At 57.2% G+C, this 27,923-nt stretch overlaps 1 protein-coding gene across 1 annotated transcript in view; it reads left to right on the top strand.

The window, feature by feature from the left end:
• PKD1 (polycystin 1, transient receptor potential channel interacting) overlaps nt 1-27,923 on the top strand; it is a 78,448-nt gene that overhangs the window by 41,948 nt on the left and 8,577 nt on the right. The window contains exons 10-35 of the mRNA XM_050980023.1: nt 234-511; nt 1,013-1,723; nt 2,742-2,873; nt 4,318-4,493; nt 4,860-4,993; nt 5,540-9,162; nt 10,105-10,251; nt 11,681-11,824; nt 12,699-12,978; nt 14,803-15,019; nt 15,460-15,610; nt 16,083-16,235; nt 18,632-18,776; nt 19,596-20,198; nt 20,646-20,802; nt 21,060-21,312; nt 21,838-22,033; nt 22,645-22,815; nt 23,131-23,274; nt 23,749-23,959; nt 25,092-25,218; nt 25,858-25,974; nt 26,123-26,172; nt 26,309-26,511; nt 26,961-27,060; nt 27,562-27,680. Coding sequence (XP_050835980.1) covers nt 234-511; nt 1,013-1,723; nt 2,742-2,873; nt 4,318-4,493; nt 4,860-4,993; nt 5,540-9,162; nt 10,105-10,251; nt 11,681-11,824; nt 12,699-12,978; nt 14,803-15,019; nt 15,460-15,610; nt 16,083-16,235; nt 18,632-18,776; nt 19,596-20,198; nt 20,646-20,802; nt 21,060-21,312; nt 21,838-22,033; nt 22,645-22,815; nt 23,131-23,274; nt 23,749-23,959; nt 25,092-25,218; nt 25,858-25,974; nt 26,123-26,172; nt 26,309-26,511; nt 26,961-27,060; nt 27,562-27,680 — 8,742 coding nt within the window. The remainder of the gene's footprint in view (nt 1-233; nt 512-1,012; nt 1,724-2,741; nt 2,874-4,317; nt 4,494-4,859; nt 4,994-5,539; nt 9,163-10,104; nt 10,252-11,680; nt 11,825-12,698; nt 12,979-14,802; nt 15,020-15,459; nt 15,611-16,082; nt 16,236-18,631; nt 18,777-19,595; nt 20,199-20,645; nt 20,803-21,059; nt 21,313-21,837; nt 22,034-22,644; nt 22,816-23,130; nt 23,275-23,748; nt 23,960-25,091; nt 25,219-25,857; nt 25,975-26,122; nt 26,173-26,308; nt 26,512-26,960; nt 27,061-27,561; nt 27,681-27,923) is intronic.

Genomic DNA, 27,923 nt, shown 5'->3' with positions numbered 1-27,923 from the left:
AAATTGGTACGTTCTCACTGGAAAAGAGACAACTTTGGGTTTAATGGTCTTGGTGGATTTTTCCAGTAAAAGAGGACATTTATGTAGCAGCAGGATGTGCTGCAGTTGCAGCTTTTGCTAAGAGTGGAGCCATCACCAAAATGGAAAAAAAGGGTGAATTATGAGCAGAGGAGTGCATTAATAGTGTTACTCACCAGAGTGGCTATTGCTGATTTCTCTTCCACTTCTTCCAGACTACCAGGAGGAAAACAATGCTACAGAACCATTCCCCAGTGCTCAGGATGATGGGAACTGGACGCTGCTGGAGTGTCCTCCTGGTTTCCAGTGGTGTCCTTTGACAAACCTGTGCTCATCCCACAACAGCTGCTGCAATGGCAGCGAGTGTGCCAACAGCTCCTTTGGCAGCAGCCCTGCCCCTGGCTCCCTGCAGCCCAACACCAGCCAGCCCAGCTATCAGCTCCTCAGGGAGTTCCTCTTTATGGTACCAGCTGGCCCCTCTTCCCAGTACCAGGTCAGTGTTCACTCTGTCACCAGTGGGAGGGTGGGACAGTTTTCTCCTGGGGGCTTTGGGTGAGTTTGGGTTGTTCCCCTGTGGCAGATGGAGCCACTCAAGTCCATTGGAATGAAGGGACGTGTCCCAGTGGCACAGGGGCTGAGGGCTCCCTGCTGTGCCTGGGGTGCTGCAAGGTGTCCCTGCCCATGGAACAGGATGGGTTTTGAGGTCCCTTCCCACCCAAAGCATCCCGTGTTTCCATGACAAGGCTGTGCAGATTCCACGGGCTATTCCCATGGCATTAACACGGTGGAGATGGAGCAGGAAGCTGAGTTCTCTGTTGGCACATTTGATTCAGAGAGGCCAAGGAGGGTGGAGTGGTGACAGTCTCCCCGTGCTGTGTTGGGATCTGCACCTTTTCTCTTGGTTCCCATCCTGGCAGGAAATCCAGGGCAGGAGTTGGCTGCTGACTGCTCTTAACGCGAGCTGTTAACCCAAACCCCTCTCCTCTCTCTGCAGGTCCCATTCAGCCAAGAAAACATCTTTGTCAAGCCTGGGGACGTTTTCAGCATCCAGCACGACTCAGCCTCGGGCTCGTTCCTGCAGTGCCCCCTCAGTGCCACCTCCGTGGCCAGCAGGAACTCCTCGGGGTGGGCCCTGGGGCCGTCCCCCAGCCCCGTGGGCAGCAGGGCGTGCTCCGTGCGCGTGCGCTACGCCGAGGAGCAGCTGGTGCCGGTGCTGGGCCCCAGGAACGCGGGGCTGGAGCAGCCCGGGCACTACAGGCTCCGTGCCAGCGTGGACAGCGGGCTCTTCCGTGCCAACCTGTCCTGCTCCTTCCGCGTGGCGTCCCGCGTGTCCGGCCTGCGCGTCCTGCACCCGCCCCCGCAGGGCTCCAGGCTGTACCTGCCCACCAACCACACCTGGCTGCTGCTCAAGCTGTCCTCGGGGGTCAACGCCACGGCCAGCCGCCTCGGGGACAACCGCAGCGTGCCCTTCGTGGCCACCTGCCCGGCGGCCGTGGCCGCGCTGTGTGCCAGGGAGAACAACGACACCTGGTTTGCCGTGCTGCAGCTGGGCGGCCTCGGGGAGGGCCTCAGCACCCACGTGCTGGTGGCAGAGAACTCGGTGAGCTCCCAGAACATCACGGTCACCGTGAAGGTGGAGGAGCCCATCCGCGGGCTGAGGGCCACCCCCGACCCCGAGAGCAGGGTGCTGCTGAACACACGGGTGGTGAGTGCTTGTTTGCTGCTGCTCTGAACCCTTCCCTCCTGGGTTTATCCCTCCCCTGGAGCTGTCACGGTGTGTTTGCCTCGGGGCAGGAGGGCACTGCTTGCTGCTAAGCTGCCAGGCCGTGCGCTGCTGCAGGCACAGCATGTGGCACCAGCACCGGCGCTGCCCAGCAGGAAGGCAGCTCAGCTGCACGTCCCCCTGGAGCCCCTGAGACAGGGCAGTGCCTCCTGAGAGGGCTCACTGCCTGTCCAGTGCCCTGGGACACCAGAGGCCTTAGGCAAGGCCAGTGCTTACCTTGTTTTGCTGTGTCCAGGTAATTGTCCCTTGAGGCGTTCAGATTTGCTCTGCTTAATCCTTACATCAGCTGGCTGAAGCTGTAGAGGTGTTTCACCCCTCCAAGTCTTGGAGTTCCTCTGGTGTTTGCAGTCTTGTTTTTTCCAGTCCCCCATCCCCAGAGCTACAGCCCTGGGAAGCTGCTCGGTGACTGCCCCGAATGCTCTGTACAAGCTCTGGCTGCTTCTGGCAGATCCTGTGCCTGCACCTCTCGGTCTCACCCTTCCTGCTGCCACAGGCTGCTCAGGAGGCACTGTTGGAGTGAGGAGGGACCTGCCCTGTCCAGCCCCTTCAGTCTTTGGGTCAGGCACCATCCCTGGACGAGGGTCAGAGGCTCAGCTTACAGGTGTAGCTAAAGCCAGGCTGTTTCTGCAGAGATTTCAGAAGGTTTTTTAGTCAGCAAGAGGGACCTGATCACGAGAGCAGAGTGCTGGGCTGTGGGAGCAGGGAGCATGGGGTCTGCTCCCAGCTCTGCTGGGGGTTTATGGAGTCAGGGTCTGCATTTCTCCATCAGCAGCAGAGCCACAGATGATCTGTCACCTCTGTGCCATGCCCTGAGGGCACGGCAGCTGTGGGAGCCTCCCAGTCTGGCTCTGCTCCCTCTCCAGTTCAGCTGGAGGTCTCCTGGGAAGTGCTGGGCGTGCTTTTCTCTTGCACTAGTGTGAAATGTTCTCGTGCCTTTCAGAGCTACATCCCTGTGATGGAGGCTGGGTCAGATGTGACTTTCCGATGGACAGTAGATGATAAGCCATCTTTCACTTTTTACAATGTTGTCTTCAACGTTATCTACCAAAGCCCAGCTGTGTACAAGCTCTCGGTAAGCCAAGGCCTTTCCCATGACACCATTTCACCCCTGGCTTTCCATCTCATCCCACAAACTCCTCGGGAACAGCAGCAGGGAGAGAAGGCAGAGTTGAGTTGAGGTTTTCACTGTGCTCTGTCTCACAGAGCTGCTCTTGCAAATGCAAACAGTTTCTTCTTCTCCTACGTTGCTGTGCTGTGTTCCTCCTGTGCTTTCTCCTCCTTTCTCCAAGCTCCCCTTCCTGTTCATGGAGTGTCTGTGTTTCCCCCTCCTCCCTCCCCAGCAGGAATTAGCAGGGAGCCCCTGCTCTGGCAGGCAGGAAATCTGGATTCAGAACCTGGCAGAGGCAGGGTGCATCATAAGACTTCCATAGGCAGGCCAAAGCTTCTCCCACGAGCTCCTGTGTTCTCTGTCCTGCTCTCTTTCTCCTGGTGCAGACTGGAGTGCTGGGTTTTGCCATGGCCCCTGAAGGAGGGAGCAGAGCCTGGGCCAGGGGAGCTGTGTGTTGTGGAGCAGGAGCTGATCTCTGGCCATCTCTGTGTGTCGTGCCCTGCAGAGTCTGCTCTGCTCCAAGGTGCTGGATCTGCTCTCGGGGTGTCTCTTGGCCTCCTGAGCAGACACCAGCCCAGCCCTGAGGCCATGCTTACACTAATTTGCTGGGTGCAGCACTAATTTGCTGGGTGCAGCACTAATTTGCTGAGTGCAGCTCTAATTTGCTGGGTGAAGCACTGTGCTGAGGGCCTGGGCTGCTTTCACTTGCAGTGCTGCCAAGGTGCTGTTAGCCTGGGGGGCTCTGGGTTCAGTGCAGCACATCCACAGGAGCCCAGGCACGAGCTGCTCTTCCCTGCTGGGCTAGGAGGTCTGTCCCAGTGGGTTTGAGCCACTCAAACCAGCAGCTCAGCTCTCCTGCAGGTGAGAAGGTGAAGATGCTCTGTCAGTGTTACATGCCTAGAAAACAATGAGGATTCTGCTCTACTTCTGTCATGTCTCTCCTTGTGTCTCTTTCCCTCCTCTGCCCAGCCTTGCTGTCCTTCTCTGTGCCCACCACACCAGGATCCTTGGTTTTATGAGCCTCTCCCCTCCCTGCTCTGTGCTTGAAGCCATTTTCTGCCACTCTCCTGAGGAAATTGGATGGCTCTTGTCCCTTTGGTGGCAGCAGGTGCCCTGTGCTCAGCAGCTGGAGCTGCAGGGGACATCAGAGCAGGCAAAGGGGCCGCTGGCAAGTTCAGAGCCTCAGGATGAGAACTCCTCTCCTTGTCCTCTTGCTGTAGCACCTTGGACTGGCTGTAGAGCTGAACATGTGGCCACTCTTGGACTGGCTGCAGAGCTACACATGTGGCCACTCTCTCTGCCCTGCCCTGCTCACTTGCCCAGTGGTGCTCCTTCATTCCAGCAAAGCCCCACTCCAAGGGCAGCCAGGGGACCCCAAACCCATTCTTTGTCCCACTGTCCTCCCCAGCTCACCGCCTCCAACCACGTCAGCAACTTCACAGTCAACTACAACGTGACAGTGGAGATGATGAACAGGATGAGGAACCTGAGCGTGGTGGGGGCCCTGCCAGTGGTGCCCCAGAACAGCAGCGTGGAGTTCAGTGCCCGGGTTCTCGTGGACTCGGCTGTGGAGGCTCTGTTCCTGTGAGTCCTTTGCTGCTTGCCCAGACTGAGGACCCTTCTGTGCACCTCTTACCTTGCCTGCACAGTTTCTCTTCCCAGGGTCAACTGGTCCCTCTCAGCTGCTGTTTAGTTGTGTGAAATCTCTGTGGGTGGGGGTCAGTCACACATCTGTAATTCAGGCTGAAATCCTTTCCATTTAAAGTGTTACAACACTGCTTTAGTTTGGGTTCTTCCTCTTCCTCCTCTCAGCACAGCTGCTGCTTTGATACTTGGCATTCTGCTTCCTATGTTTTTTTTTGAGACCCCAGCCCTAACAAGCCAGAATTCCTCTGGGATTTCTGGGATTCTCCTGTTGTGCAGTGTAACGTGGTTTGCCTGTTTCTCCAGGTGGGATTTTGGAGATGGTGTCCAGGAGACCTACCTGTTCAAACCTCCCTACAACAAGTCTTTCCTTGTTCCTGATCCCAATGTCCATGAGGTTGTCATTGAGCACAACGTTTCACACATCTACCAAGACCCAGGTATGCTCAGCAAGGCTCTTTGGGGAAGAAGGGGCTAAGGCATTTTTGGTCTGAGGGGTGTACAAGGCACCTTCCAAAACAACCAGGGCTTGGACTGGTTCCTGAGCAGACAGCTGGAGTGACTGGAAGTCTCCAGCAGTTGCCATCCTCTCTAACCCTGTTTCCCAGGGGAGTTTGGCCACGCTGTAAGAAGCAGGTCCACCACACTCAGCCCCTTTTTGGGCAGTCTCAGCAGAAGGACGAGGGGCAGGCAAGCCCCAGGCTGGTGGGAGGGGTGGGCAGCAGGAGGGGTCTGTTCTGTGGAGGAGCAGGAAGAACTTTTATCTCTACCTGTTGGACTGACTCCTTTCTTGATGCTGGTCCCCACTCACACGACCTGGTGTAATTCCTGCTGGTCCTGGGCTGGGCAGGGCAGGGCAGAGTGTGCACGGCCCAGGAGCAGTGTCCCCTGCAGCCCCTGTCACACCCCCCACCCCACCACAGCACTGAGAAGCTGTTGACAGGCACGTCCTCACCCTGCCCTTGTTCTGCTCTCTCCCAATGCAGGAGAATATGCCCTGATGGTTGTGGTGTCCAACCAGTACGAGAACCTCACCCACCTGAGCCCAGTGCAGGTTCACAGTCGCCTGGTTGCCGTGCAGGTGGAGGCAGAGGAGGATGTTCTGGTGGTGGGCCGGCCGGTCACCTTCCGAGCCACTGCCCTGCCATCGCCGTACGGCGTGGTGTACACCTGGGACTTCGGGGACAGCTCCTCCCTGCTCACAGAGCCCCAGCCCACAGCCACCTACAGCTACCCCCGCCGAGGGGTGTACAACGTCACCGTCACAGCCAACAACACCGTGAGCAGCGTGGACACCGTGGAGTGCTACCAGGTGTTCGAGGAGATAACGGGGCTGCGCGTTTCCGCGGACGAGGCTGCGGAGCAGGGAGCAGCCGTCACCGTCAACGCCTCCGTGCAGACAGGGGACAGCATCACCTGGATATTCGACATGGGCGACGGGACGGTGCTGAGGAGTCAGGTGCCAGTGGTAGAGCACGTGTACATAAAGGACGTCAACTGCACCGTGAACGTGACAGCCGTGAATCCTGTGAACTCCGTCTCCCAGGCGGTTCCTGTCCGGATATTTGTCCTGGAAATACTCAAAATAGAGCCTACTTCTTGCATCCTGGAGCACCCCGACGTGCAGCTCACCGCCTACGTGACGGGCAATCCTGAGGAGTACATCTTTGACTGGACTTTTGGAGACGGCTCCTCCAATGTCACAGTCAGCGGGGACCCTGTTGTGATGCACAACTTCACCCGGAGCGGGACGTTCCCGCTCACCCTGACCCTCTCCAGCAGCTTTAACAAGGCTAACTACTTCACCAGTGTCTGTGTGGAGCCAGAGATCCTCAATGTCACCCTCCTCCCCTCCAAACGCTTTGTGAGGCTCGGGGAGGAGACCTCCTTCCAGGTCAGTGCCGTGCCTCCCTACCAGTACCGCTACCGCTGGGATTTCGGCAACAACGAGTCCACCAGGTCCAGTGGGACCGAAGTGACCTACACCTACAAGAACACAGGGGTCTTCCTGGTCACAGTGACCGTCTCCAACAATGTCTCTTTTAACAATGACACAGCCTTTGTGGAGGTCCAGGAGCCGGTGGGGGTAGCAAAGATTGAGTATAACGGGACGGACGTTCTGGAGCTGAACCAGATCTACCTGTTCTCTGCCAGCATGAATGGAACCAAAGTGAGTTACTGCTGGGACTTTGGGGATGGCACTGTCCAGCCTGGGCAAGTGGCCACCCACTCCTACAACAGCACAGGGCACTACAGCATTACAGTGATGGGGCAGAACGACGTGAGCTCCAACGAGACCACCATCGACGTCACGGTGAAACGGCGGCTCCTTGGCCTGACCGTCAATGCCAGCAGGACAGTGGTGCCACTGAATGGCTCGGTGAGCTTTGTAGCCACCCTGGTGGCTGGCACTGCCATCCGCTACTCGTGGATCCTCTGTGACCGCTGCACTCCCATCCAAGGCTCCTCCACCATCTCCTACACCTTCCGCTCCGTGGGCACCTTCAACGTCATCGTGACGGCCGAGAACAAGATCAGCTCGCTGCAGGACAGCATCTACGTCTACGTGCTGGAGCAGATTGAGGGCCTGCAGGTGGCCAGCACTGACCTGGTGGAGGACATGTATTTCCCAACTAACAAAACACTCCATTTGCAGGCCGTGGTGAGAGAGGGCACGAACATCTCCTACAGCTGGGTGGTCCAACAGGACGGCAATGTTGTGCAGACCTCCACTGGGAAAACCTTCCCCTTGAGCATCCTGGAAGCTGGGAACTACACTGTCTACCTGAAGGCCACCAACATGCTGGGCTGTGCCACTGCTAACAGGACACTGGAGTTCATTGAAAGCCTTGGTGTCCTAAAGCCCTATGCCTTCCCCAACCCAGCTGCTGTTAATGCCTCTGTGAACATAAGTGCCACCATAACCAGTGGCACTGGTGTCACATACGTGTGGTACCTGGAGGATGGCTCTTCTCCTGTCACCTCTGAACCCTTTATTACACACTCCTTCCAAAGCCCTGGGATGATTGAGGTCATTGTTGGAGCAGAAAACAGGCTGAATTCAACCAATGCCACTGTTTCTGTCTGTGTGGAGGAGGTCATCGAGGGGCTGAGTATAGGGACAGCAGAGCTGGACTGTAGGTACGTCTCCTCAGGCTCCACGGTGGTCTTTGAGGGGGAGCTGCAGAGGGGGACTGAAGTGACCTGGCTGTGGGAAGTGCCAAATGGCACACTGAGTGGCCATGCCGTGGCAGTCACGTTCCCCACGGCAGGGTGGTACACGGTGCACCTGAACGCCTCCAACGACATCAGCTGGGCTCTGGCCAGCAGGAACATCTCCGTGCTGGACAGGATTCAAGGTCTGGAAGTTGTCGCCAGCAAGAAGGTGGTGGAGCCAGGAGAGCAGGTCACCTTTGAGATCAGGATGCTGTCAGGTACCTCTGTGAGTTACCTGGTGAGCATTAGTGGGGATTACTCCGTGGTGCTCAACGGCTCCAGGTACAGCCACGAGTTCGCCAAGAGCGGCGATTACCTGGTGACCGTGACCGTGCAGAACCAGATCAGCATCGCCCACGCCCAGGTGCTCATCTCTGTCCTGGAGCCCATCCAGGATGTCAGGCTCCTGAACTGCTGCGAGGAGGGCATTCCCACGGGCACGGAGAAGAGCTTCAGTGCCCGCGTGGGCAGCGGCTCCCGCGTGTCCTTCTCCTGGCAGTTCTGCCTGTGGAAGGAGCGAGGCCGCTCCGTGGTTGCTGCGTCAGGAGACAGAGTTTCCTATGCTCCAGAAGCTGCAGGGCTGCTGGAGATCCACCTCACTGCCTTCAATGACTTGGGAAGTGTCAACATCACCAGAACCATCCAGGTGCAGGACCCCATAGTCCAGGTGTCCCTCAGTGCCACCAATGCCTTTGTCAACAGGACGGCGCTGTTTGAAGCCGTGGTGGTGCCCAGCAGCAGGAGCGTTGAGTTCTTGTGGAGCTTTGGGGATGGCTCTTCCACTCAAACCACCAGGGTTGCAGTGGCCAACTATTCTTACCTGAGCCCCGGGGATTACCTGGTGGAGGTGAATGCCACCAATCTCATCAGCTTCTTCATAGCCCAGCTCACTGTCACCGTCAAAGTCCTGGAGTGCGAGGAGCCCGAGGTGGAGCTGGCCCTGCCACCACAGGTGGTTATGAAGAGATCCCAGAGGAACTACCTGGAGGCACAGATTGACCTCCGAGGGTGCATCAAGTACCAGACAGAGCACCTGTGGGAGATCTACCGAGCACCCAGCTGCATGAACTTGGATGACTCCAGCAGGATCCGGCTGCCGAACGTCGACGTGAACAGGCCCCAGCTGGTTATCCCAAAGCTCGGCCTGGAAGTTGGGAACTACTGCTTCATGTTTATTGTCTCCTTTGGAGACACCCCGCTGTCCAAAAGCATCTTTGCCAACGTGACTGTGATCCCAAGCAAGCTGGTCCCGATCATCGATGGGGGGTCCTACCGTGTATGGTCCAACACCCAGGACTTAATCCTGGATGGGGAGAAATCCTACGACCCGAACTTGGATGATGGGGAACAGACCCCATTGTTGTACGAGTGGTCCTGCACATCCTCCTCCAAGGTAAGAGCAGCCTTACCCAGCCAGAGTGAGCATTTGGGAGCTCCAGCTCCACCACAAACGTGCCTGGGGTGAAACGGTGTCGAGGGAAGCTTTTGTGAGCATCTCTAACAGAGCTGCTCTGGCAGGAGGGTTGCAAAGGTTCAGTTCCCAGCTCAGGATGATGGTACAGAAATTGGTGTGAGGTGTGGTGCAGTGCCCCTGGGCAGGGCAGAAGGGCTGGCTCTGGGAGGGAGGCATGGGCATTGCTGCTTCCCTGGCCCTTGGCCTCTGGTCCCCGGTGTCAGTGCTGCTGCTTCCATGCACTGAGGGTGTTATGGAGCTGCTGATGCAGCCTGGGAGCTCAGGGCTCTGGTTTCTCTCCCAGTAACAGTTGAATGTCTCTAATGGCATCAGGGGGCAAAGTTAGACTTTGGAGAGGTCGAGTGACCAGAGCTTGTGGTCACTAGCAGGTCACTGTCCTCGTGCTGCAGTGAACTGACCCTGCACTGATGAGGGCAAGAGAGAACTGCCTGGCAAATCCCTATGGGAATCCACCTCAGCAGCATTTTTGATTGAATGTGGAGCTCTTTTATTTGTACAATGTCACATTTTCTAGCTTTGTCTCATAATAGCAAATGTGAAGTGTGTGGGGATTGGACTTCTTTGGTTTAATGTGAGCTTTTTGTGTTGCTTGGGAATGTTTGTAAGGTATTTAATGAAGAATTAATTGCTGTAAACTACAAATATGAAACTCAGATGTAATACAGGAGTATTCCAGCTACTGTTTACTAACCTGAAGAGTAGGATAATGTGTTTTATTGTCCACACACACCCTGTTTCTCCCACTGCACAGCAAGGTCTGTGACAGTGGCTCTGTGTGGACCTGAATGTTTTGGCTGTGGACTAACCCGATGTGCACCCTTACCAAGGAGGGTTTGAAAGTTCTTTTCTCCTTGCAAGCAGAGCTCGGCTGCAGGGTGCTCTCTGAATTTCAGTGCCAAGGAAGGAATTGTCACAATTTCCAAAGCTCTCTTAGAGGCAGATGTGGAGTACACGTTCGACCTCACCGTCAGGAAGGAAGGGATGAGTCCCGAGGCCACCAACCAAACCGTACGTACCACGCACAGCTGTCACTTCTCTGCTTGGCACAGCCACCTCTGAGGCACAGAGACATGGGATGGTTGGGGTGGAAGGACCTTAAAGATCACCCAGTGCCACCCCCTGCCGTGGGCAGGGACACCTCCCACTATCTCAGGGGCTCCAAGCCCTGTCCAACCTGGCCTTGGGCACTGCCAGGGATCCAGGGGCACCACAGCTGCTCTGGGCACCTGTGCCAGGGCCAGCCCACCCTCCCAGGGAAGAATTAGTCCCTTTCCCAAGGAAATTTCTTTAGGAGAAAGGAAACTTCCTTTCCCACTCTTTTGCAGTCCCAGCTCTTCACATGCCACAGGCTCTGCCCTCATTTTACCCAGAGAGCTTCCTAAGCACCAGGGCTCAGTTTTACTGTCAACAGTTCCTCTGTTCTCACCTTCCCTGCTCTTTTAGGGGAGGATTTTGTCAGGGCAGGTTGTTTGTGTCCCACCAATCCCAACACTGAGCGCGCCCGCTCGGTTCCTGTCGGGAACATCCATCGTGGTGCAGTTGGCAACTGGAGATGGACTCGGGCTGGAAGTGGAAACTCTTACAGCCTGGGTTTGAAACCAGAGCTGTGGGATGAAAAGAAAAAAATGGAATTGATAGTCTTTCAAGGACATTCCGTCCTATCTGGTTTCCATGCAGGAGCACAAAACAATGCTTCCAGTGTCGCAGGAAATCTGCAGATCCTGGCGGGATGAGCGGGGCTCCAGCGCAGTGCTGAGGAATATTTATCCTCTTTTAAGAGTCTGCCATGTTAAACAATGTCTTCATTACTGTCTTTGAGTTCAGAACACTCATTATGCCAGGGCAGAGGGCTCAGTCCAGTGCTGGACAAGCCCGTTTCCTCAGGGATTGGAGGAATTTAGACAGAGCACAAGAGTCAGAGTTCAGCTGCTGTTGTGTCTGAGCCACTGGTGCCTCTGGAGCTCTGCGAGTGCTCTGCCAGGAAGGTGTGGTGGATGTCTGGAGATGTGCAGCTTGATTCCAGCTGAAAGCCTGGAACAACGTGCTGCTCCCTGGAAAAAGGTGGTTCTTCCATCCCCGCCTGGCAGCACAAGCAGGGTTTGCTGGGAATTCAGCACCAGGGACCAGAGGGACATTTCAGAAGTCATTTATGTTGTTGAAAAGTGTAAATAAATAAATCCAGAATGACCCAGACGGCCCAGCTTGTTGTTGGGTGGCCCTTGCAAAGCAGTGATGGAACTGGGCAGTGTCAGAGCAGAGGTGCAGCTTAAAGCTGACCCCAAATCCCTTGGGAATCCCTTCCTGCTCTCTCTTAGCACAGACTGGGCTGGTGCAGAGCAATTCCTCCCTGCAGCACCAGGTGCTGGGGTGTGTCCTTACCTGTTAGCTGTCTGTGTTTTGGTGTCAGACCTTCTGATGGAGCCTCTTGCCTTCCCAGGTGTTCATCAAGAGGGGAGGAGTGCCTATTGTGTCCCTGGAGTGCATTTCCTGCAAGGCTCAGTCTGTCTACGAGGTCAGCAAGAGCTCCTACGTGTTCCTGGAGGGCACCTGCCAGAACTGTCACAACGACTCCAAGCTTGGGGTAAAGTCACAAGGCTTTGCTTCACCTTTGTGGGGCTCTGGGAGAAGGGGCAGGCAGAGGGGCCAGGGTGGAAAGGGGAAGAGAAGTGAGGTCCTGGACCTAAATTGCCCTAGAGACGAGGAGGGGAAGCAATCCCTGGCCACAAGCAGCAGCAGGTGGGCCTGGCTGAGTCCTTGTGGGGTCATTCTATGCCAAAGCCATCAGTCACCAGGTCTTTCCATACAAAAACCACTTTTTTTTTTTTTTTTCTCTCCTATAAGAGATCTGTAAGGTGTTTTTTTTCCCTGCTGATTGGCATTTTGCCCATTATTCTGGTGGTTCAAGCAGAGGTGGTTCAGCCTCTCCTCTAATTCCAGCTTCCCCTGCAGCCTGTGGAGTGAAGCAGTCTCAGAACTGGAAGTCCTGTTGCTCCCAGCAAGCCCAGCATGTCCTTGCGTGGCATTTTCTGCTTGGTTATCTCACTGTTTCTCCTGTTATCACAATTGTAGGTTTGTGCTATTAACAGTAACCACCCAGGCCACGTTCAGCTTGAAGCACATAAAACACGGTATCCCGTGGAGACTTCGCCAGTCCTTCATTTATTTCCTGTGTTTTGTACTCTGTATTATGAAATATTCTGTTGGAGGGTGATGTAATTCCAGAAACTAAAGTAGATCTCACAGTGGAAATATTCCCACCAGACATTTTGGAAAGGTTCCAGTTCTTGTTGCTGTAGCACACAAGACTAAAGCTGAATTATCAACTGCAAATTTGGCAGACGCTCCCACTAGAAATCTGTTACTTTTTATAAAAGACTCAATCTGAAAACATTTTAAGGACATAACTTCAGCTTCAAACCAAACCTCTGGTGTCTTTCCCCCGTCCATCCCTGCAGAGGTGGGCAGCTCACAGCTTTAAGAACAAGTCCCTCATCCTGGACAGAACAACCACGTCCACCGGCGACACGGGGATGAACCTGGTGCTGAGGCCAGGAGCCCTGAGGGATGGCGAGGGCTACACCTTCACCCTGCACATCACAGACCTCACCACGGGGGAGGAGGGCTTCGCCTCCATCGACCTGCTGCCCAACCAGCCCCCCGTGGGGGGGTCCTGCCGCCTGTCCCCCGAGGGACCCCTCCGGGCGCTGGAGACCAAGGTGCACTTCGAGTGTGCAGGTGAGAGCCCCTGCCAGCCCCCTGCTCCTCAGAACCACACAGAGGTTCCCTTCACCCCAAACTCCTGTCCCGGGGTGCTGCTGGCCAGGGCTGGGCTCAGCAGTGCTTTGCACCATGAGCAGCTTTGTGTGCCCCAATTGTGGAGCTCCCCAGAGCGGGCAGGCAGTTTAAAAATTCCTCACTCACGTAGGTGAATGATGGTATCGAGGCCAGGCCAGTTCTTGTGGAAGGGACTGGGTATTTCAGTGCAGGAAAAAGAAGATGGTGCCCAAAACTGAGTCACAGTATGTGGGAAGAATCAAAAGACGAAGCAGTGGGGCCGTCTCTGCTGTGTGGGCTGGATGTTCCCACCAGAGCCACCTTCCCAACCAGCTGCAGAGACAGCAACAGTGAGCCCAGCTTTGGAAAAGTGGCCTGGCTGATGGCCCGTAGCCTTGGGCCAAGGACTAAGTGCCTCTGGAAACCAGATTTCCCCAAATGATCCGTGGTGGAGATTAGAGCTGTTTGTGCACAGTGCCGGGAAGCCACGCTGGGAGGGGATGAGCCCTGCTGCTTCCAGGGGGCTGGGCATCAGACTGGGGGAGCAGCAGAAACGTGTTCAGGGTCTGGGCTTCTAGCTTTGGGATGTTTTGAGCTATCCAGAGTAATGCTGGAATCAATTCCTCTTTGGAATGGTGGGAATTTCAGCTCTTAGTGATTGTTTTTAAGCTGAAGTGACAGACACAGTGGCAGTGCCAGCACCTTCACTGGGGCTCACTGGCAAACACACAGTGAATTTCCCAACTGCCCATCTCCCATGAAACTCCCCATAATTCCTGGAAGCTCCAGGGAAGCCTTTGTGCAGGTTTTATCCTGGACCCAGTTGTTCCTGAGATGCTGAACTGCCAGAGGGCTGAGCCTCTGTCTAAGGTCAGGCTTTGCAGGGCTTGTACAGAAGCTGTGGCTTTTGTCAGTGCTGTTCCCAGTCCCAGCAGAGTTATTCCCCCTTTTTATTTTGATCATGAATTTCTCACAATCCCTTTAAATGTTACAGAACCCAAACACCCAAGAAGAAACCCCTAAACATGACAAAAATTCAGAGAGAACAAAGGCACCCATCCAGCCTGATGGAGTCCTTGAGCTGTCCTCATTCTGGGCACAGTCTGCCAGAGCAGGGGACCCTTGCTGGGACAGCACAAGGGCAGGTCCATAGAACCATCAGAGAATCCTGGAATGGTTTGGGGTGGTCTTTAAAGACCATCTTGTCCCTTGCCAGGGACACCTCCCTCTAGTCTGGGTTGCTCCAAACCCCGTTTGTGCTGCAGGGCTGAGCTGGATGGGCTCCCTGGGACAGGGACAGGGACAGGGACAGGAACAGGGACAGGGGCAGGGGTAAGGACAGGAGCAGGAGCAGGGGTAAGGGCAGGGGCAGGGAAGGAGCAGGAGCAGGGGAAGGGGCAGGAGCAGGGGCAAGGGCATGAGCAGGGACAGGAGCAGGAGAAGGAGCAGGAGCAGGGGTAAGGACAGGGACAGGACCCAGGGGCATGAGCAGGAACAGCAGCAGGGGCAGGGGAAGGAGCATGAGCAGGGGCAGGGGAATGAGCAGGAGCAGGAGAAGGAGCAGGAGCAGGGGAAGGAGCAGGAGCAGGGGTAAGGACATGAGCAGGGACAGGAGCAGGAGAAGGAGCAGGAGCAGGGGCAAGGGCATGAGCAGGGACAGGAGCAGGAGCAGGGGCAGGGGCAAGGGCATGAGCACGGGCAGGAGCAGGGGCAGTGCCAGCTCCTCTGGGGCGGTGTCTGCAGCTCCCCACGGCCCTGTCAGAGCGCTCTGGGCTTCCCTTGCAGGCTGGCGGGACACGGAGGACGCGGAGGGGCCGCTGGTGTTCACCCTGCTGGCCTCGCGCCGCCGGCCCGGCCACTGGCAGGAGCTGTGCGTCTACAAGGGCAGCCGGGCCGAGCACGGCGCCTTCCTGCCCCCCGGCTTCCACGAGAGCGGCTTCCAGGTCTCCGTGGCCGTGCTGGTGCAGGACCAGCTGGGAGCCACCGTGGTGGCCATCAATCGGTAAGAGGCCGCTGGCAGGCTGGGCTGGGCTCAGCCCCGTGCCCAGCCTCGGCTCCCCAGTCCCAGGCTCGTGGCTGGGATCCCTGTCCTGGGTGAAGGGATTGCCTCCTGGAAGAGGCTGTTGGCAGGAGAGGGAGGGGAGGCTCAGCAGAAGTGCACATGCAGAATCTTTGTGGATCGATGCTCGACGGGGAGGTTATCCCAGGAGCTAACTGCTTTCATAGAATCATGGAATTGTAAAGTGGGAAAAGGCTCCTGGGATCGTGGAGTCCCAGGGCTGGGCCAGAGAGGAGCCAGGATGCAGGTCCGTGGTGTTTCTCATGCAGATGGGGCACCAGGGCAGCAGCAGCAGTGCTGCCTTTGTGGGTCACCCACCTGCCTCCCCTCCTGTCCCTTCCCAGCCCAGCCTGCACTTCACCCAGATCCCTCTTTCCTTGCAGCTCCATGGAAATCGGCCTCCCCGAGGGCTTCCCCAGCCTCTCCCACTGGCTCTACAATCAGACTGACACCGTGCTCCAGGGCTTGGTGAAACAAGGGGACCCTCAGCAGGTCATTGAGTACTCCCTGGCCCTCATCACCATCTTAAATGAGGTAACACAGCTCGTTCTGCCCCAGAGGGGCCTCCAGAAGTCCTTGCAATCACCAGGAGAATTTTTGGGCCAGATTTTGTACAACAATCTCTATAGGCAGGGCAGGAATTCGGGGCTGTATTCCTGTTTCCCTGCCCAGGAAGAGGCTGCTGCACACCTGGAAGCCAGGCAGGGATGATCCCCCTGGGCACAGGCACCCTCCTTAGCTGGATAAGCACTGCACTCCAGGTACTAGTTAGCTGCTGAGTGCCAGGCTGTTAAGATAATTGCTTGGAGAGCAGAAGTGACATTGAGGAAGTTCTGCTGGAAAACCAGCTCATTAGATCCCCCTGGGGAGAAGCAGAGGCAGGAGCTGTGGAGTGCAGGGAACGGGCGACTCCAGCTCAGCTCAGCAGCCTCTGGAACCACTCCTCACTGTGTTATTCCCACTCCACCCTCCTCAACTCCTCCTGTGGTGTTTCCCACCCCCCCAGTACGAGCGATCCGTGCTGCTGGAGCCCGAGGCTGGGCAGGAGCTGGAGCTCCGCACCTGGACCCGCAACACCATCACGGAGACGCTGAACGCGCTGAAGGTGAACACGGTGGATGACATCCAGCAGATCTCAGCTGCCCTGGCCCAGTGCACGGTATGGCCTGCAGGTCCTCGCTGCCTGCTCTGCTCACCTGCCTCTGTCCACGCACAGAGGGGCAGGTGTCGCTGCCCACCCCGCCAGGGTTTCTGTGCTGAGCTCCTGGGTGCTGCCAGCTCGGCCCCTGCCAGCTCTGTGCTGCTCCTCTGGTTGGCAGCTGCAGGAGAGGCCTCCACAAGCTGGAGAATTGGGGAACCATGGAATGGTTTGGCTTGGAAAGGATCTTAAAGGTCATCCAGTGCCACCCCCTGTCATGGGCAGGGACACCTTCCACTGTCCCAGGCTGCTCCAAGCCCCAATGTCCAACCTGGCCCTGGGCACTGCCAGGGATCCAGGGGCAGCCACAGCTGCTCTGGGCACCCTGTGCCAGGGCCTGCCCACCCTCCCAGGGAACAGTTCCTGCCCAAAATCCAATCTGATCTACCCTCTTTCAGCTGAAAGCCATTCCCCATTGTTCTGGCCCTCCATCCCTTGTCCCCAGTCCCTCTCCAGCTCTCCTGGAGCCTTGAGGCACTTCTCTTTTCCAGGCTGGACACTCCCAGCTCTGCTAGAGCAGAGGGGCTCCAGATACATTGGAATAAATTGCTGGGGGAGTCACAGAATCTGTGAGGACAGGCTGGGCTCCCATCAGGAGTAACACAAGTGGAGCTGCTTTGGGCCAGGGGCCAGTGCCCAGGTGTGATGCTCCTCCCAGCCCTGTTTCTGCCCTACAAGATGAGAAACCCCTCTCTGCTTTGCTCTGCTGCTCTCTGGAAGCACTGAGATCCTGGCAGTTGGCAGCCCCCATTCCCAGTGCTGGGGCTGGTGCCTGGTGGGTTTAGGAGGGAAGAGAGCAGAGTTAGGTGAAGCACTTGGGCTTTGGTGCTCAGCCAGGCTGCTCTGGCTCCTCCTCCCTCCATAATCTTTGCTCTGGGGACTGGTCAGGTTCCTTGGCGCTGGCATTGCCTCCCTTGCAGCCAGGTCAGTGGTGGGCAGGCACTGCATCCCACCCACAGAGTCCTGAGCTGCTCCTTCCCCAGCTCTGAACCTGCAAACCTCAGCAATCCCTTCTTTCTGTGCCCCTCTGCCCAGGGGTTTGGGGCTGAGCACATCCCATTCCATGCTGGAGCAGTTTGTTTCTGTCTCTCCCACCTCCTCCTGCCTCGTGACTTGGTTTTGCTGTGGGAGCTTAGGTCTAGAAATAGAATTTTTATTCCACGGGGAAAGCTGACATTCCAGGATTACTTTGTGCTCTGGGCTGGAATGAAAAGCTTAGGAAAACAGTACTCCAGAATTTCCCAGGTGGCTGAGACAAGTGGAGTTCACACATTCCTTTCCTGCACAAGTGTCCATCAGGGCTGGTACAGTTTTGATTTTACCTACAAGGGAGAAGAAAAATCAGAGTTAGTTTCTCCTGGAGGGATAAAAAAAGAATCTTGGATTTTTTGGTCAATTCTCTTCCCTGAGCTGCCCTTGGGTGGTTCCTCCCCATTAACCCAGTGTCTTCCCCACCTCCCTGATTCCTGACTCCAATTCACACAGAATCCTGCCTTCTCAGAGCTTACAAATAAAGCAGAAAAGGGGGAATTCAAGACCTGCAGATGCCGTTTTGATTCTTCACCGAAACATATGGTGAATCACGGCTGAATCCTGTGATGATTAAAAGAAAAAAGATGAATAAGAGCGAGGAAGGGGGTTGTAACAGCTTCCATGTGTTCCTCAGTCCCTCCCATGCAGCCCTGGAGAGTGCGGGAAGCTCCAGGCCATGGCTGGAACATTCTGTTTCTTGGACACATCTGGGAGCAGAGGGAGGGACATCCATCATGCCTGAGTGGCAGGATTCCTCCCACAGCCTTCAGGAGGATTTGGACACCGAAATGGATTCGGTTGGGGCTCAATGCTGCTTCCATTGGAGGTCATGGAGGGGATGGAGGATCCCATCCAGCTCCTCCTGCTTGGTTGCTGTGTGTGGTCCCAGAGGGGAGGTGTGCCTGGTCCTTATGGGTGCACACCATGGAACATGAATTCAGAATCACAGAATCCTGCAATGGCTTGGGTTGGAAGGATTGGGTTGCTCCAAGCCCTGTCCAATCTGGTCTTGAACAATTCCAGGGATGGAGCAGCCACAGCTTCTCTGGGCAACCATTTCCTCCCTTTACGCCTTTTCCCAACCCAAAAGCATCCTCTTCCAGGCATCCTCTGCCTGCCTGTACACTGGCACTTTGGAATGTCATGGGAGGCAGATGGAAGAGTTTGGGGCCACCAGCAGGTTGCTCACACTGTCAGGGTGAGCAGGGCAGCCTCTGCTGGCCCTCCCCGGGGCCACTTCCAGAGGGAAAAGGTCTCCAGAGGACAGAGCCAGCTGGGCTCTCCCTGGGCTGCTCCTGCTCTGTCAGACCCTGGTCCCTTTGCAGGTGGTGAGCAAGGAGCTGGTGTGCAAGTCATGCCTGACAAGGACCCTGAACAAGCTGGAGACCATGATGACCATTCTGCAGGGGGAGACCACCCAGGGCACGGTGACACCGACCGGCATCGCCGACAACATCCTCAACATCACAGGTGACCCTTGTCCTCTGGGTGGGGACAGGGGACAGGCCCAGGGGCAGGAGAAGGCTGAGGGGAACTTTCAGGCTCCCTCCTCTGCCATCTGGGCTTTGGCCCAAATTTTTAGGAAGTCGCATCTGCCATTTGGAGTGTGGCATCCCAGCCCTCTCTGCTCCCTGCGCTTTTCCCAGGGTTTTCCTGGCTTTGGCAGCTGCTCTGTGGACATTTCCATCTGACAGTTGTTAATATAACCCACTAATACTCCTAATAAGCTCACTAATACTCCAGGGGATTCTCTTTTTAGTAAACAATGAGTAACAGCTATGGCTTCCAGATGCCTGTCTTCTTGGTTGGAGTCCAAGGAGGCTGTCAAACCTCACTGGGGCATCTGGGAGCACTGTGTGGAAATTCCCACCTGGGTGACCTGGGGGAGGCAGAGACACCTTCTCTGCACCCCTTGTTACCTCTGCACTCCTTTCTGAGTGTTGTGCACTTCATAGTGCAAAAGCTTGGGAACATATGTTTGTTTTATCCGTTCCCTCCCTGTTTCCTGAGCCGTGGTTCTCTTCACTACACAGGAGGGAAATCAAGTGTGTTGTGATTAAGTATTCCTCACCAAACCTGGTAAATTAGAGAGGCTGCAGGAACTGCTGACAGCTTTGCATTTAGCTCTGGGCTGTGAACACTCCAGTGGGGAAGGTCATGTGCAGAGGAGCAGTGAGAAGACAGCAAGGAAAACCTTGTCTGATTGCTTTGGAAAGGTGTCAGGTGCTCTCCTGACTGCAGCTGTTATCCAGGCTGTTTACCACTTCCTCTTCATTTCTCTCCTGGCAGGTGACCTGATCCACCTTGTCAATACAGTTTCACAAGAATCCAAGCCCCAGGAGCTGCTGGCTGATTCCCACAATTTGCTGCTGGCTCCCAAAGCCTACAACCTGTCTTCCAGCCTGATGCGAATCCTCATGAAATCCCGGGTGCTGAACGAAGAGCCCCTCGAGCTGGTGGGAGGAGAAATTAAGGCCACAGGCAAGAGGTCTGACCCCTTTAACCTGCTTTGCTACGAAAACACACCAAACTGCCAGTTCTCCATCCCCCAGGCCTTCAACTCCACCCTTTCCAACCTGACGGATGTCATCCAAGTCATGTTCCAAGTGGACTCCAATCCCTTCCCTTTTGGCTACATCAGCAACTACACCGTGTCCACCAAGGTGGCCTCCATGGAGTTCCAGACACACAACGGGGTGCAGATCCCCATCGGGAGCCTGGACTCTGAAAAAGCCATCACTGTCATGGTCTCAAACAGCACAGAGCCCGAAAATCTCGTGGCTGGCACTGAAGTCATCGAGGCAAGAACGTCTGTGAACCTGATTGTGGTCATGGAGAGCAACAACAGGGAAGCAGGACTGCACTTTCAGCTCACCTACAGAGTCCTCAATGGTAGGGCAGACAAATCCATCTCTTTGTTAGTCCTTCCTGTGGGAGAGGAGGGCTGGCTGTGGGGGATAACCAGTGTGGGAGGGGATGCTGGGTGGCAGCAGCAGGTCACACTGCATGGTTGAGGTTCTGGCTGTCCTGGACAATTTCCATGCCCAGTGTCATTCTTGTTTGTGGATTCTGGCCCTGAGAAGCCTTTTGCTTTTCCCAGCCCTTCTGTTGAGCCACATTAGCCCTGGAAGGCATTGCCCAGTCCCTCTCCCAGGCAGGCCCAGTGGTATCCAGTACTCAGGGACACTGAGGGTGTACACTGAGGGAGCACAGTCTGGAGAAGCATCTCCCACAGCTCTCTGCATTCCTTCTTCCCTGAGCCCCAGTGCTGACAGCAGACCTGTGGTTGAGCCTGCCAGGGGTTTTTAAAGCCCTTTCTGTTCCTTCCCCTCCCCACAGAGCATTATCTGGCCAGTGAGCCCGAGCCCTTTGTCATGGCCTATCTCCATCATGAGCCCGAGCCCAACGAGCACAACTGCTCTGCCTCCAAGAGAATCAGCCTGGACGCCCTGGCTGGAAGTGACCACAAGCTCTACACCTTCTTCACCTCACCCAGGTAAGGGAAGCCTCCCTGTCAGCCTCAGGCTGTGCTGTGGATGCATGTGAGAGGTGCTCAGGTGGTCTGTGGAGCCCCTGAGTACCTGCACAGCCAAAGGGTGTAAATTACACAACGTTCATTGGGCTTTTCCTCCTTTCTGAGTGCATCCCTGCCCCTGTGGCTGAAAGCTTTCCATGGGCACAGCCCCACCAGAATGGGGCTGGTGTCCCTTCAGGAGGCAGGGGAGTCATCTCCTTGTTCTTTCCCTTCCCCAGAACGGATGACCCCATCCAGAAATACTACCTGAACATCACCAACCACTTCAGCTGGTCGGCAGTGGAGGTGACCCTGGGGCTGTACACGTCCCTGTGCCAGTACTTCAGCGAGCAGGAGAAGCGCTGGAAGACAGAAGGAATTGTCCCCCTGGAGGAGACCAGGCCAGACCAGGCCGTGTGCTTGACCCAGCACCTCACAGCCTTTGGGGCCAGCCTGTTTGTGCCCCCAAACTCTGTTCAGTTCATCTTTCCCGTGAGTACAACAAAGCAGAGGCTGTGCAGTGCCATCACACATAGGACAGGTTGTTGTCCCCTGGAGCAAAGCCATAGGCTCCTGTCAGTTTCATGTCCAAGCTGGCACCAGCACAGGCATCTGGGAGCCTTTGGGAGGTGCAGATGGGCACAGCTCATGGGAAGCTGTGTCCCCTGGTTGGGAATCCTGGCTGGAAACAAACCTTTGCAGATGGCTTTAGTCCCTGGCCCAGACACCTCGCACTGTGTTCCTCTCCTAGGGAGATGCCAAAGGTTCCTCCCAGCTGTCACCCAGCACTGTTTGATCCCAGGGAGCTGCACCTGCCAGCTGCTCCCTGCTTCCCAGGGGCATCCAGCTCTTCCTGGCTGTGTCCCTGTGACGTGAGCAGGAGCAGGGAGCTCCTGGCAGCTGCTGCTGCCGGCTCTGCGGGGTCGCGGCTGTGAGCGGGGCCGTGGCCAGGAGGGAGGCAGGGAATGGGAATGGGATCCTCCTGGGCTTGCCTTTCAACACTTTTCTCTTCTGCAGGCTCCAGGCCCAGGGCTGAACTACATCGTGCTGCTAACGTGTGCTGTGTGCTTTGTCACCTACTCGGTGGCCGCGCTGATCGTGCACAAGCTGGACATGATCGACATGAGCCGCGTGGGGGTGATCCCCTTCTGCGGCAAGAACGGGATGTACAAATACGAGATCCTGGTGAAAACTGGCTGGGGCAGAGGCTCAGGTGAGCCCACAGCCTGCTCCCATGCCTGCTTCCCAGGGGGACACCCATAGCCCACCTGAGGTCCCACCTCAGCATGTCACGCCCTGAATGCTCCCCGCAGGGCCCAGAGCTCAGCTGCAGCTTCAGTCCAGGGCTTCCCACAGCATTCCCGGGTTTTATTGTGTGATGATGGGGCAGGTCAAGAGAATGGTTTGGGTTGGAAGGTTCGTCAAAAACCTTCTGGTTCCAAACTCCTGACATGGGCAGGGACACCTTCCACTAGCCCAGGCTGCTCCCCCACTGGCTGTTGTGGTGGGACAAGCAATTGCTGCTGGAAGGAACCACCCAGGAGAGAAATCCCCCTATCCTGCCTTCCTTACTGGGCTTTGGTTGCAGAGGCAGAGGTTGTTCCTCACTTGTGACCCTCTCCTGCCCAGCTGGCCCTTTGGATGGCTCCTTTTGCTGTCCTCGAGGATCCTCACTTTGTTCTGAATCCTTCCCAACAGCAGGCAGGCACAAAGTTTGGCTTCTCTTCGTGGGCTGGGTTTGTAGATAGAGCTGTCACAGGCAGGGCTGGGGAACAGCTGCACCTCAGGTGGGCGTCCCTGAGGGAGCCCCTTCCTTCCCTGCAGGTACCACGGCCCACGTGGGCATCGCCCTCTACGGGGTGGACAACAAGAGTGGCCACAGACACCTGGATGGGGACAACGCCTTCCACCGCAACAGCCTGGACGTGTTCCAGATCGCCACGGAGCGCAGCCTGGGCAGCGTCTGGCGCATCCGCATCTGGCACGACAACAAAGGTGGGGCATGGAGGGGCCTGCGCAGGGGGAGCTGGCCCCTGGTGACTGCTGGTCAGGGGGACACTGTGGGGGGACTCCTCACAGACAGGCCAGGTGCCACCCCAGGCAGGGGATGCAGTGTGCTGAGCACTGTGACTGTAATGTCACCTCGGGGTGAGGTGGCTGTGCCATACTTTACTCATGGGTGCTGTGCAGTGCCCACTGATGACAGTCGTGTCACTGTCCCACTGACAGTGCTCATGTGGCCCCTCTGTGTCACGGGCTCACTCAGGGAGTGTGTGCCATGAAATAATTCCTTTGTGTCCCCCCACTCAGGCCTGAGCCCCGCGTGGTACCTGCAGCACGTCATCGTGCGGGACCTGCAGAGCAGCAAGAGCTATTTCTTCCTGGTGAACGACTGGCTCTCGGTGGAGAGCGAGGACAACGATGGCCTGGTGGAGAGGGAGGTGTTTGCTGCCAGTGAGTGCCCCACATCCCCTGGCTCCTTCTCACCCCTGGGGCCTGGGCCCCTCCTTTTCTCCAGGCTAAGCCCCTTTCCCAGCTCCCTCAGCCACTCCTGGTGCTCCAGCCCCTTCCCCAGCTCTGTTCCCATCTCTGGACACGCTCCAGCCCCTCCAAGTCTTTCTTCTTGTGAGGTTCCCAGAACTGACCCCAGGACTGGAGGTTCCTCCGCGGTGCCCTGCACAAGGGGCAGGCACTGCCCTGGGGAATGCACCAGGTGCCATTGGCCTCTTGCCCCCCTGGACACAGCTGGGCTCATGTTCAGCCCGGCACCCCCAGATCCTTTTCTGCTGGGCAGCTTTTCCAACCCCTCATCCTCAGACCTGGAGCACTGCGTGGGGAGGGCCCCTGTGGATGGAGTGTGGGTACTCTGGAGTTTCTGGGGTGGATGTGGCCGGCTCAGCCACCCTGAGTGTGTCCCTTTGTCCCCAGGCGAGAGCGAGCTGAGGAGCTTCTGGCGGATCTTCGTGGCGGAGCTGCAGCGTGGCTTCTTTGAGAAGCACGTGTGGCTGTCCCTGTGGGACCGCCCGCCCCGCTCCCGCTTCACCCGCGTCCAGAGGGCCACCTGCTGCTGCCTCCTCATCTTCCTCTTCCTCTGCGCCAACGCCGTGTGGTACGGCGTGGTGGGCAGTGTCCACCTCAGGTGTGTGCATGGCGTGGTGGGCAGTGTCCACCTCAGGTGTGTGCATGGCGTGGTGGGCAGTGTCCACCTCAGGTGTGTGCATGGCGTGGTGGGCAGTGTCCACCTCAGGTGTGTTTGGCGTGGTGGGCAGTGTCCACCTCAGGTGTGTTTGGCGTGGTGGGCAGTGTCCAGCTCAGGTGTGTGCATGGCGTGGTGGGCAGTGTCCACCTCAGGTGTGTGCATGGTGTGGTGGGCAGTGTCCCCCTCAGGTGTGCATGGCGTGGTGGGCAGTGTCCCCCTCAGGTGTGCATGGCGTGGTGGGCAGTGTCTATCTCAGGTGTGTTTGGCGTGGTGGGCAGTGTCCACCTCAGGTGTGTGCATGGCGTGGTGGGCAGTGTCCAGCTCAGGTGTGTTTGGCGTGGTGGGCAGTGTCCACCTCAGGTGTGTGCATGGCGTGGTGGGCAGTGTCCACCTCAGGTGTGTTTGGCGTGGTGGGCAGTGTCCACCTCAGGTGTGCATGGCGTGGTGGGCAGTGTCCAGCTCAGGTGTGTTTGGCGTGGTGGGCAGTGTCCACCTCAGGTGTGCATGGCATGGTGGGCAGTGTCCAGCTCAGGTGTGTTTGGTGTGGTGGGCAGTGTCCAGCTCAGGTGTGTTTGGCGTGGTGGGCAGTGTCCCCCTCAGGTGTGCATGGCGTGGTGGGCAGTGTCCACCTCAGGTGTGTTTGGCGTGGTGGGCAGTGTCCACCTCAGGTGTGTTTGGCGTGGTGGGCAGTGTCCCCCTCAGGTGTGCATGGCGTGGTGGGCAGTGTCCAGCTCAGGTGTGTTTGGTGTGGTGGGCAGTGTCCACCTCAGGTGTGTCCCCAGCCAGTCCCACCCTGCTCAGGGCCCTCTTGCCTGTCCCTTTGGGGCAGGACACATCTTCCATCTGCTGGGAAGAGCTTCCTTGCTTGGGTGTGCCCTCCCATTCTAAGGACTCTGGGACCAGAACATGGACGATGGATGACCAAAACCAGCCTGATTTTGGTTTTCAGGCCCATTTCCTTCTCTGCACATCTGGAATTCCTGGTTGTGCGCTTTTGTCTCCTGCTTGCTTGCCTGGCCACCCCCAAATGCTGCTGCTGACACTTTCTGTGCTCCCTCTTGCCTCCCTGCAGCAACGTGGCCGTCTCCAGCCTGCTCCCTGTCAGTGTGGACACGGTGGCTGTTGGCCTGGTGTCCAGCGTGGTGGTGTACCCTCTCTACCTGGTCATTCTCTTTCTCTTCCGGATGGCTCGTGGCAAGGTAAGGAGGGGGGATGGTTGCAGGCTGCTCAGAGGGGTGGGAGGCACCAGGTTTGCTTTTGGAGGGCTGAATTCTGCCTTTCCTTGGACCTCTCTCCTCCAGCTGGGCTCTGCACTTGCCTGTTGTGCTGCACCAGGGCCAGACCCTTCCCTGGCCTCTGCCCCTCTCCCTGAGCTCAGATCACTGAGCCTCTGTCAGTGCCCAGGCACCAAAAGCAGATTTTAGAAGCTGTTTAGGCACTTCCTCCTCCAGGATTTCAGAGTGTGTGACAGGCACCCAAATGCCCGAGGCAGGAGCCCGGGAGCTGCTCAGTGGAGCCTCTCTGATGTCTGCCCTGGGCAAAGCTCAGCTGAGGCAGCTGGGCAGGGATTAGCTGGGGATTTACCGACTAGTTAAGCACAATTAGCAGCCCCATTAAGTATTGCAGCCAGCTGCTTGGGGACTGATGAGCAGCTAATGTGGCTGATGATGCTGAGAGCACACAGGAAATGCTTTCTGGCTCGGGGGCTTGTAGCTGGGACAGCCTGGGTGGCCCTGGTTGTGGCACGTGTGGCTACAGGTGTCTGGGAGGCAGAGGAGGATGGCATGTGGCTGGTCTCAGTGGCAGTGTCACCTCTGTCCCTCCTGTGTGCCCTGCAGGTCTCCATCAGCCACACAGTGACTCACTCAGACCAGCAGTCCCTGGAGATCGACAACTACCTGGACTCCTCAATCCTGGACAGCTCCTTCCCCACCTTCCCTGGGATCCAGGCAGAGGTAAGTGCTCCCCTCCCCACGGCTGGGCAGGCTCCTGGAGGTGTGGGCTCGGGCTGAGAGCAGCTCAGTGACCCCCGAGTTCCCAGCCCACTGCTTTAACCAGGCTCAGACCTGTGTCCTGCTCCTGAATCTTCCCTGTTCCCCGCAGGCCTTCTCTGAGCAAACCAAAACAGATCTGTTCCTGGAGGACTCCAAGAGGTGAGTGGGGTCCTGGAGATGGAGCAGGCAGCCCTGCAGTCTGTGCTTTGCTGGCCTTGGCTCCCACAGCTGATTCCCACAAGGTTCCTTTTCTCCTCTCCCCTCATTCCTGACCCCCCCGTTCTGTTTCCCCCAGCCTGGTGCCCTGGCCCTCCAGCGAGGCCCTGCTCAGCTGGCCAGACCTGCTGAGTGACCCCTCCATCATGGGCAACACCATCCAGAAGCTGAAGAGAGGCCGGGCCAGCCGCCACCTGGGGCTGGAGGCCCCGCTGGCCCCCGAGGAGGACACCTTGTCCCTTGGGATCCACCAGGGACAGCCCCGCTACTTCTCAGCCTCAGGTGAGCCCCCCTGGTTGGGCAGAGCTGCTGCCATCAGCACGGGCTGCACTCTGGAGGGCAGGGCAGGAGGGTTGTGTCTGCTTTCAGTCTGGAAAAACAGAAATCCTGATGGGCAGCAGAGTGGGAGCCAGGAGAGGTGTGTTCCCATGGGAATGCTGCAAGCAGCCAGCGCTTCCTCGCTGGTTCAAAGCCACAGGGTGTCCCTGAGGCTCTGGAAATGGCTGGGGAAGGAGAACTTGGCCTTCTGAACCAGCAGTTCTCTGCCCAGCTCTGTGGCCAGGCTGGGATGGACAGGAGCTGGAGGAGCAGGGGAGGGCTGTCCCAGGGGGAAGGACATGGCTGTGACCCTCCTCCTCCTCCTCCCCAGTTCCAGGAGGTGGCTGAGCCGTGCCCTGGGCTGGTGCTGGGAGCTGAGCTCCTGCCAACTGTCTGTGCTCTCTCTTTCCCAGATGAGGATCTGATCCGGCAGATCCTGGCAGACGGAGCCAGTGGCATCTCCCAGGACCTGGGGCCGTACATGAGGGCAGAAACAGATCTGATCTCAGGCCTGTGAGTGTTTGGGGAGCAGAGTGCCTCGGGGCCAGAGCCTCCCTCACACCCAGCTGAGCTGGGCTGGCTTTGGGATGCTTTCACGGGTCACTCTGTCCCTTCCAGGAGCCACCTGGAACCTCCCCTAAAGCCACAGCTGTGTCTCCAGCAGTTTTTGGGCAAAGTGCTGGGATGAGAACTCACTTCATGGCACTGATGGGAGGGAGAAGGGGATTCTACCCAAATCTCTGTAGTGTTACCAAGCCCAGGACACCCTGCTGGGCACCCTGACCAGCACCCCAGGGCTGGCAGCCCCCCAGCCACTGCAGAGTGGCCAGCCAAGGGAGGGGAGGGACTGCCAGGCCGTGTCCATGAGACACACAGCAGTGTCTGTGCCCTGGGGACGTGTGTGATGTCCCAGCCCTGGTGCTGGCACTGGAATTCACCTCCCTTGGTGCCAGCCTGCTCAGCACAGGGCCAGCAGTGGCACAGCTCTCAGCAGGCTCCCCCTGTGCCTGGCAGGTCCAGCGTGTTTGGAGAGAAGGTGGAGACTGTCATGATGCAGAGGCTGAACGACAAAGGGCAGAGCGTGGCACCTCCTCCCAGGGAAGTGAGCAGATCAGCCAAGTCCACCTGGACAGGTACCAGGGTGTGCCCCTGGGGTGTGAGGGGACAGGGCCCATCCCACACTACAACACTGTGGGGAAAATGGGAAATAAAACAGAAAAGGAGCCTTAGGAAGGGCTGCTCCCTGCCCGGGATATCACTGCTCCTGCCAACTTCTCTTGGAGCCTGGATCTCAATAAGGCCTGGACCAGCACTTGTGCTGTGACAGTCCCTGCAGTGTCCCCTGGGGAGCCTCTGCTCTGCTCCTTGCACCCTCT

This window comes from Serinus canaria, chromosome 14 (assembly GCF_022539315.1).
Source record: "Serinus canaria isolate serCan28SL12 chromosome 14, serCan2020, whole genome shotgun sequence".
Taxonomy (NCBI): Eukaryota; Metazoa; Chordata; class Aves; order Passeriformes; family Fringillidae; genus Serinus; species Serinus canaria.
Note: the sequence above shows the minus strand (reverse complement) of the source record. Positions and strands in the feature narration are given on the sequence as shown.